General features: G+C 48.4%; 1 protein-coding gene and 1 long non-coding RNA gene across 2 annotated transcripts in view; one reads left to right on the top strand and one right to left on the bottom strand.

Moving 5' to 3' along the window:
• Positions 1 to 2,334: 2,334 nt before the first annotated feature.
• On the bottom strand, positions 2,335 to 4,614 carry LOC115248430 (uncharacterized). The gene is made up of 3 exons (XR_003887311.1): positions 4,490 to 4,614; positions 3,929 to 4,067; positions 2,335 to 3,043 (listed from the first exon to the last, which is right to left on the bottom strand). It is a non-coding gene; the product is annotated as an uncharacterized lncRNA (long non-coding RNA).
• Positions 4,615 to 7,510: 2,896 nt separating this feature from the next.
• Positions 7,511 to 10,000, top strand: part of LOC101065263 (E3 ubiquitin-protein ligase RNF130-like) — a 9,253-nt gene continuing 6,763 nt past the window's right edge. Inside the window, exons 1-3 of the mRNA XM_029832147.1 lie at positions 7,511 to 7,715; positions 8,208 to 8,514; positions 9,540 to 9,731. Of these exons, the coding sequence (XP_029688007.1) occupies positions 8,232 to 8,514; positions 9,540 to 9,731 (475 nt within the window). The 5' untranslated portion in view covers positions 7,511 to 7,715; positions 8,208 to 8,231. The remainder of the gene's footprint in view (positions 7,716 to 8,207; positions 8,515 to 9,539; positions 9,732 to 10,000) is intronic.

Below are 10,000 nucleotides of genomic sequence, written 5' to 3'. Positions count from 1 at the left end.
TGCTCACGTCTCTCCTGACCCATTCTACCAGGACCAGCGTCTCCATGCCCACGTCTCTCCTGACCCATCTCTACCAGACCAGCGTACTCCATGCCCCCCGTCTCTCCTGACCCATCTCTACCAGGACCAGCGTCTCCATGCCCACGTCTCTCCTGACCCATTTCTACCAGGACCAGCGTCTCCATGCCCACGTCTCTCCTGACCCATCTCTACCAGGGACCAGCGTCTCCATGCCCACGTCTCTTCCTGACCCATTCTACCAGGACCAGCGTCTCCATGTCCACGTCTCTCCTGACCCATTCTCTACCAGGACCAGCGTCTCCATGTCACACGTCTCTCCTGACCCATCTCTACCAGGACCAGCGTCTCCATGCCCACGTCTCTCCTGACCCATCTCTACCAGGACCAGCGTCTCCATGTCCACGTCTCTCCTGACCCATCTCTACCAGGACCAGCGTCTCCATGCCCACGTCTCTCCTGACCCATTCTACCAGGACCAGCGTCTCCATGCCCACGTCTCTCCTGACCATTTCTAACCAGGACCACGCGTCTCCATGCCCCGTCTCTCCTGACCATCTCTACCAGGACCAGCGTCTCCATGCCCACGTCTCTCCTGACCCATTTCTACCAGGACCAGCGTCTCCATGTCCACGTCTCTCCTGACCATTCTACCAGGACCAGCGTCTCCATGTCCACGTCTCTCCTGACCCATCTCTACCAGGACCAGCGTCTCCATGTCCACGTCTCTCCTGACCCATCTCTACCAGGACCAGCGTCTCCATGCCCACGTCTCTCCTGACCCATCTCTACCAGGACCAGCGTCTCCATGCTCACGTCTCTCCTGACCCATCTCTACCAGGACCAGCGTCTCCATGTCCACGTCTCTCCTGACCCATCTCTACCAGGACCAGCGTCCCATGCCCACGTCTCTCCTGACCCATTTCTACCAGGACCAGCGTCTCCATGCCCACGTCTCTCCTGACCCATCTCTACCAGGACCAGCGTCTCCATGTCCACGTCTCTCCTGACCCATCTCTACCAGGACCAGCGTCTCCATGCCCACGTCTCTCCTGACCCATTTCTACCAGGACCAGCGTCTCCATGCCCACGTCTCTCCTGACCCATTTCTACCAGGACCAGCGTCTCCATGCCCACGTCTCTCCTGACCCATCTCTACCAGGACCAGCGTCTCCATGCCCACGTCTCTCCTGACCCATCTCTACCAGGACCTGGTCACTGGTCAGTGCAAAAGTAAATGTTCCCATAACTGCTTGGTGCAAATTTACTGTGTCTCAGAAACTGGATCTGCTTTGAGGGCTGCTTCTTCTTGGCTGGTTCTGAATGTGCTCCTGTAATTTCCGAGATGCTGCTTGCTCTCTTAACAATTTTAAAACCAGGGAGAGCTCTGACCCAAGGACAGTTTTTTCTATTCCAGTTCTCTGAAACATACACTAAACCAAATTAGTCACTATACTAAATAAAGGCTGAAAACAGAGGCTGGTCCTAAACGCTGCTGTTTGCAGATTCAGCAGAGATGACGTCTCACAGAAACTCGTGTGTAGGGTGATCGATGTCGTCTGCAGGTTATCCTGGTGGACCCCCATTTAAGTCAGAGCTCCAGATCAGACTGAGGCCTCCGGCTCTTTCCGAGGCAGTGGCATCAGACAACTGGACAAAACTGAGAGAATAGCTAGCAACAAACCCGTTTTCAACCTAAGAGTTTCTGTTCCATCATAGCATTTACTCATTATCAGTAAATCAGGCACTAGAACTTCCCGTGTTCACACAGCTCCTCGAGCAGGTTTGGGGCCACCAGTGAAGAGCCTGGCGTGGGGGAGGGGCTTCATCCTGACTGAAGGCTTTCTGTTTGGACAAAAGAATCTAATTGAGAACAAACTGTCAGTGCAGGACACAAGACCATGACTGGAGGAGGGGCTGCTCCAGGCAGAAGGCCAACACTGGAGACCTGGCCAACTCCTGGCCCCCCAGGCTTAGTCCATCAGAGGCCCTGGGCCCCTCCAGGGTCCTCCAAGGTCCTCAGGCCACTTGTGAGTGATACAAGAGGTTGCAGACGATAACACGGGCTGTGACCTAAACACAAAAGGTTTTCACAGGACGATCTCACCCACAACAAGAGAGTGCAGGGGGGAAGGGGGGTGGGTCCTCAGGAGGGGTTTGATTCTTCACAGTTAATCACTTTGAAACTGATCTGTGGTCTGAAAACTGAAGCCTTGTTGATGGTCTCAGGGAGACTGAACCTGCCCCACCGAGAGCTGAATGAAGATTCAAACTTTGGTAAGAACACAAACACCCAAATATTGCTCTGTTGTCATGGTTACAACTTTATTTGCAACTTTTAAGTATTTCCAAAAGTATTTTTACCAGTCTTGTTTTATTTAGATTTTCTATTCAGCAACTAGGAGCAGCACAACTTCCCAGCTCGCTCTGAGGTCCCTGGTCACGTGTGACGTCTGGGGGATGGAGGAAGATGAGAAGGTCTCCTCAGCCAGATTACTCCTTGTTTTTAAAGCACCGTAGAAAATGCTGTTCCTACTGCATCTACAATGAGACTGAGAGTGTGTAGAGGTGCCCAGCAGGACGGTGATATGTCGGGTACGGGAAAGGGACAGGAAGTGGACCTCAGGACTGAGTAGATTTCAGGACCAGGCTATGGACAGACCACATATGGACAAGATCACAAATCGCTCTCTTGCTTCCTGATGTTGCTGGTTACTCGTGGTAGGCCAGTCCAAACATGATCTGGACACTTGGTTGGACCCAACAGGTCTGATCCAGGAGCTGCGGTGCTCTTCACAGACCTTTTTGTCGACTGTGTGAACAAAGTTCCTCAGTCATCTCACTGATTTTCTGTGACAAAAGAGCGAAAACACACCGAGGAGCAGCACTTGAGTCTGAGAGTCTGTTCACCAACAACCAGCCAATCAGAGCTCACTTTCAGCCATCAGCCACTCTGCTCTGAAGGAATTCTGTGACATCAGCGCAGACAACCCATCTTCATCCTCGTGATGCAGAAATCGTTGTCCTGTGATAGGTTGAAGAACAAGCCAACAGGTTTTTGTCAGTGTGCAGAACGTGCGCTCTTCACGCCCGATCCTGGGGCGTTCGATCCCCTCCCCCACCACCCCAATTGTGTCCTGACAAAGCAAAAAACTTTTCTATAGTTTTTCTGCTGTGTATGTTGGGCATGGGCACACGCACACGCACGTGCACGTGCACATACACGGGGGGGTTCAAAGGCGGGGGAGAAAAAGACGGACAGATGGAGTAATTGTGACTGTGAGGGAGACATCTGTGGAGATGGAGACAGACAGAGAGATGGACAGCAAGACAGGAAGAGAGACAACAAATTTAAATTGGAGATAAAATTGATTTGGAATCAAAGAAACAAATGATCTCTTTCTCTCTGTCACACACACACACACACACACACACACACACACACACACACACACACACACACATCCTCTTAATGTAATCTTAAGCATCCCAAAACTCGCCATCCTGATCTAAACCTAGTTTGAACCTAAATTCAGGCCTTACTCTTCCAACACTCATATATACACAATAGGAAGATGTGCATGTATGTAAATATGTAACAAGTACAAGAACACACACACACACACACACACACTTGATTTTTCCTGCTCAAATATGTTTTGTGCAGAACTATTTAGACATATATAGACATATATTCTGGAAATCATTCCAGTGGACAATAAAAGATCAGGATGTGATCTAATCTCTACACGGCTGTTTTTCTTCTGTCATCTACATTTTCTTTCATCACATTTTTCATCGTGTGGAGATTAAGCGGTATATGGACGCCACCATGACTCTGGTGAAGATAAGAGCGAGTCTGGAGTCCATGAAGATCAGCAGATTTCATAAACGGTTTCTCTGTAGATACCTTCAGAATACAGCTCCATACAGCTCAGAATTCATCGTGTGCTTCTGGCAGCAGCCGCATGATCAATAAATGACAGACAGGGCATCTTCAGTGTCGGCTGCTCTCTTCAGGTCAGTCACCTCTGAACAGGACACAAAGCCTGCAGTCAAAGGAAAGGGCCAAATCTCTCCACAGTCCACTGAGAAGAGCTCTTTGTGTGTCAGAGACACCACACAGGAAGCTTTTCTGAAGCCATTTAGGAATGATTAATCCCTCAAACCCCCCTAAATGATCCAAACCCTGTTTGATCCAGGACTGGAGGTGAGTTTAGACACCTCCACCTGTGGACCAATCAGAGGTGACAATTGAAAGCCTGTGATAATGTAAATCGCAGCATTTTTTAAAATACCAAACTTAGATTGGTCATCATTATTTTCAAATCAATTCAGAGGAGTGAGATGAAAAAGAGAGAAGACATAGAGGAGAAATTAGAGAAGATGGAGAAGGTGTAGATGGTTGGTTGATCACTACCACAAGGTCTTCAAAATATGTTTTAGTCGTTCCTGTGGCACCTGGACTCACCTGGTGATATCACATCAGCAGGTGTGTGTAGCCTCTGGGTGATTAGTGACATAGTGAGGACCTGCGTAGGTGCATGTATTTATGTGATCAGTTTTCCTGGTGAATGGATCAGTGGACCAGGGGTCATTCTGGGATCAGAGCTAATTCATTCAGGAAATCCATCTTCTTTGTTGGTTGTCTTCTTGTCACTGTGAATTCCTGTCGACAGCTTCTTCTCTGCTTCTTAATTCCTTCTTCGCCGCTTCAGTGAGCGCAGAGGTGAAAACAGCTTCGAGAACATTAGCTTTTCTCAGAGCGCCGTATTTCTAATCTCCTGTCAGAATGACAATGCAGAAAACATGAAAACAACTTTCACACCTTCCACTTAGTCCACGCACAAACGGTTCTAAATGAATTTTGAATGTTGAACCATTCATAACTTATTTCCTGCTTCACGTCTAAAAGATTCCCTCATTTATCCTGAGGTTGACAGCTGGTGCATCATGTGATCAAGCTGCCTCTGATGCTGCACATTAGCTTTCAGCTACATTTTTGTCCTCGATGAAGAATATGACACATTGTTTTTGTGTGATCGGGACTGTCTTGACTGTTGCTGTGGCAACACAGGACCCTGCTGGCTTTGTCCCGGAAATCAGCTGAAACCAAGTAGAAGATTACTGGGTCAGTGCAGCTGTTATAGGTGCTAAATGCTAAACTAACCATGTAGGTGACATAGAGTTCCTTGCCATCTCCATCTAGGGAACTGTCACTATAGGTGAGCACTAGAAGGATATAGCTAGGCAACAAGGCAGGATCAGAACTGTTACCCACAGTGCACGGCTGTCGTGCTGGCGTTGCACGAGCAGTGTGTGCAGGATGGCACCGTCACACAACACCATGACAATTAAGAGAAGCAGGAAACAGAAAATAAACAAGGTAGTAAAGTAAGTCACAAAGTCGTTCTGCTGTTCCTCCTCAGGAAATGCATCAGCTGTGGATCTGTGGCTTTTCCAAGACACATGTCTGCTGTGACACCAGCAGCGCTAGCATAGCAGCCAACGCTAGCAGCTGCACGACCACTGTCATGTATAGAGAGGACCGTCTACTGCGGAGCACCTCCGCCCCAAACGGGGGAAACCACAGAAAAAGTGGAATGGCCATGCCAGCAGCACCAGGCACTCTGCCTCACCCTGGATCTCCTTCAGCTGCCTCTCCTTCAGTGTGGTGATGTTACATGAAGTCTTCAGGCAAAAGGTCCTCAGACCTACAGAGACCAGAGACCAAAGAATCACCTTCAGAAGCTAAGAAGGCCTCTGGACTTCTGGGTAGCGACTCAACTGGGTGAGTTATTTGATGTCGTGTCTCCCCCTGGTGGTTGTTAATAACACTGACAGAGCCCAGGTGCTATCTTAATACAGTGTTAAAGGCAGTACTGCTTTAGTCGTCTCGCAAACAAGAAACAATTTTGTTTGCTTTATTTTATGAGCTCCCTTTTCTGTTTGTAAGATGCAGGTGAATCCAACATGTTGGATATTTAATAAAGAAGAATTTACGGACAGATATATTGAAACCGTCACCTGGCTGCAAAACCCCTGAGATGCTGCAGATGGAAGACAGCAAAAAGACAAAAAACAATATTCCAGAACTTCTCCAACACTGCTGTTACACTCTTGTGGAGATAAACACCACAATAGTTCATGTACTCGTGTTCCAGGAAGTTTACAGTCCAACAGGCTGTTCTTCATCTATCATCTGCTAGATGACACACCTCAAATGCTGATGCAGTCCAGATGTGTGTGTGTGTGTGTGTGTGTGCGTGTGCGTGTGAATTTTATGAAACAGGAAGTGATTCCCTTGTCAGCAGCATATACAGCAACATGCAAACACAACATTTTCAGAGACATTGTATGTTCTAAAACTGGGACACTCAGTCTTATCCTGATCCTGATCCTGATCCTGATCCTGATCCTGATCCTGATCCTGGCCTTCCTGTCTGGAACAACAGCTGGATTTCTGTTCACATGTTCTGTGACATGTTCAGTCTGCAGGAAGTAGCAGAAGGTAAATAATCCTGTGTCCAGGCTGGTGATGGAACTCACCTATACGAGCACACATGAAACACCAACTTTGGAATCAGGGTCATCAATTGTTCCCCCCCCAAAAAAACTAGTGTACTCTTGACTGTTATTGACACGGTTTAATTAAACCGCTGCTTAGTATTAGGGTAAGGGTGGTTAAGGTTAGAGGGTTAGGGTTAGGGTTAGGGTTAGGGTTAGGGTTAGGGTTAGGGTTAGAGGGTTAGGGTTAGGGTTAGGGTTAGAGGGTTAGGGTTAGGGTTAGAGGGTTAGGGTTAGAGGTTAGGGTTAGGGGTTAGTTAGGGTTAGGGGTTAGTTAGGGTTAGGGTTAGTTAGGGTTAGGGTTAGTTACGTTAGAGGGTTAGGGTTAGGGGTTAGGGTTAGAGGGTTAGGGTTGGGGTTAGGGTTAGGGTTAGTTAGGGTTAGAGGGTTAGGGTCAGGGTTAGGGTTAGGGTTAGGGTTAGGGTTAGGGTTGGGGTTAGGGTTAGGGTTGGGGTTGCGGTTAGGGTTAGGGTTAGGGTTAGGGTTGCGGTTGCGGTTAGGGTTAGGGTTAGGGTTGGGGTTGGGGTTGCGGTTAGGGTTAGGGTTGCGGTTAGGGTTAGGGTTGGGGTTGGGGTTGCGGTTAGGGTTAGGGTTAGGGTTGCGGTTAGGGTTAGGGTTGGGGTTGGGGTTGGGGTTGCGGTTAGGGTTAGGGTTAGGGTTAGGGTTGGGGTTGCGGTTGCGGTTAGGGTTAGGGTTAGGGTTAGGGTTAGGGTTGGGGTTGCGGTTGCGGTTAGGGTTAGGGTTAGGGTTAGGGTTGCGGTTAGGGTTAGGGTGTTGTTATCGTTGTTCCGGGATGATCTCCCCACTGCAGAATCTGTTATGTGATTATCGTGCAGCGCTCCATCTCTCGTCTTCTCTTGGCGCGTATCGCGATACTTGATGCAAAGCGCAGGTATGAAGGTAACGTACGCGCCACGTTGTCGCGCTTGTGCGCATGCGCAGAGCAGATGCGACCCTGGAGCCGCAGCAAATCTGCGCGGAAGAACCTGCACAACAACATCGGTACCAAAAGCAGCCTCCGAATCCAGTTGGACCTCTATCTGGGTCACAGCTACATAAGCGCGTAAGGAGAGGGTCGACAGGCGGGGGTCAGCGGACCGGAAGCCCGCCTGTCTGTCCGCCCGTTCACGGTAAGACAAAGCGAGACGGAGCCGCTGATAGAACCGCTGCGTTTGGGCGAGAACCATCGAATCCGTGCAATAAAATGTCGATGTGATCCTCCACTGACGTGGTTATCGTGGGTGGGGGTGAATCCGGTGGTGTCGGAGGATGATGGTGACGATGAGGATGGTCATCGAGGTGGCGGCGATGATGAGGAGGATCATGTTAGGATGAAGTCCGAAGCATGTCTGTAGTCACTCACATTTTAGAAATGCTCCTTATTTTAGTCAACGAATTATTACATCAACAGTCAATTCTGTTACTTACTGGTTTGTTGACATGTTTTTAAGACCGGAAAAGGGCCAGAATGACTAATTATTAATAAATAATACAATAATTATTTGGACAGTTGACAAATAATGAGCAGATGATGAAAGCAAACGATCAGTATTTCAGTATTAATATTGGATCCAGACAAAGAGGAAATGATTTGAACTCTTTTCACTTTTATCTCCTGACAGTTTGATGAAACGTCAGCCGACGACATGTCATCTCTGAGCTGGTCCCAGTCCTCAGGTCTGGTCCTGCTGCAGGTCCAGGTCCTGCTGCAGGTCCAGGTCCTGCTCTTGTCCTGCTCAGCATTGGCGGCCCGTTCTGACAGAAGCGTGGTGCCAGAGGACAATGTGGGTGCCACTGTGAATGCCACAGTGCTGGATGGGCGTGGAAACTTAGTCCAGGTGATGAGCAGTGCTGAGGGCAAGTACGGCCAAAACTCCCCCAAAGTGGACACGAGGGGTGTGGTCATCACACCTGCCCCGCGCAGTGGAGGTACTGACCCGTGCACGGTGAATTAGCCGCTTTGCTGCAGAAGACCACATGTTCTTTGATTTTAGCTCTGAAGAGTATTTGATTATTTCACCCTAAGAAAATGATTTCTCCATGATTTAACTGTTATTTTTGATGCTAACACGAGAAAAACACAAATTAGGGAGAAAATCCAAATATAATCACCTCTTCCTGAAATTTTCCTTCAGGTAAAGAGTTATACATTTTCTGTGGAGTCCAAATTTGAATTGGCAATGTTAAATGAAATGTCCTCATCTTTTCTGTCTACTGGTCTCTGGAGGGCCGGCGTGCCGGTGTTTCTGGAGTGTGAGGGCCCGTTTCTGGCTCCACAGAGCTTCCGTTTACATTTGTTGTGTGACGTGGGGGTTGTGGCGGAGATAATGGTTGTAACATTTGTGGCTGTGGCAGACTTCAATGGGAGCACTGCAGAGGTTTTTATCCTCCGAAGGTCGGAGCGTTCCTGTGTCAGTGTCAGATTACAGATGGTTGAAGGACACTGCAGCTGCAGCGGCGCGCCGACTGTCTGCAGACATGTCGGAGAGGTGCAGCCATGCTCTGCAGCCAGCTGGCAGCCGTTACCAACCATGCACAAGCAGAAAGAAACAAAACCACGATCAAATCCAATCACTGGGATCATGTTTCTGGTCCCGGGTCAGCTTTCTGCCGTGTGTCACATGTTTATTCAGGGGAAGGGGGCAATAACAGAACTGGCCAATCAGGACGGAGAAAACAGAAAATATTAATGGGTAATTGATCCAAATCTACTCAGGAGAGTAGCAGCATCTATTTCCCAGTTGTTCTTATTGAGGGCATTTTAAGACCCAATAATTCACCCCTCACTTTAAAATCTATATATTCAAGATAACTAACCGTTCTGTCCACCTGCCCTCTCGCCCCTTTTTTCTCCTCCTTTATCCTGGTGTCCATCAGCAGAAGCTGTATTATGTCATAAATAATTGATATAATAATAAACATGCAGTGACCATGGTTATGGTATGTATTGTCAGTGGTGGACCGACAGGGCTGTGACCCAGGCACTCGCTTCCTGGTTCCTCCTCGGACTGTCCAGTGGGTGGCGCTGTTGCAGAGAGGAAACTGCACCTTTAAAGAAAAGATCCTGAAAGCTGCCTCCTTCAATGCCACAGCCGTCCTCATCTACAACAATTCTACAGAGGAAACGGTCATGATGGGACACGAAGGTCTGACTCTAGCATGCTTCAGCAGTTTTCCACATCACTGTGTATTTTTCATATTCCGATGCAAGTTTATTGATATAGATCAGCTAAAGCAGCAGAACTAAAGAAAAACACTGATGAATATAATTTAAAAATGAATGAAATAGAAAAGAGAACTGACTTTTCTGCTCGGTTGGACAGTAAGTAGGGAGAGAAGGATTTCCTCAGGTGAGGCAGAGAGATGTTGAGGACCTGTAGCAGCAAAGAAGTGGAGATGTACTGACGGTGCCAGA

Source organism: Takifugu rubripes, unplaced genomic scaffold, assembly GCF_901000725.2.
Source record: "Takifugu rubripes unplaced genomic scaffold, fTakRub1.2, whole genome shotgun sequence".
Taxonomy (NCBI): Eukaryota; Metazoa; Chordata; class Actinopteri; order Tetraodontiformes; family Tetraodontidae; genus Takifugu; species Takifugu rubripes.
This window is presented reverse-complemented; position numbering and strand designations above follow the sequence as displayed.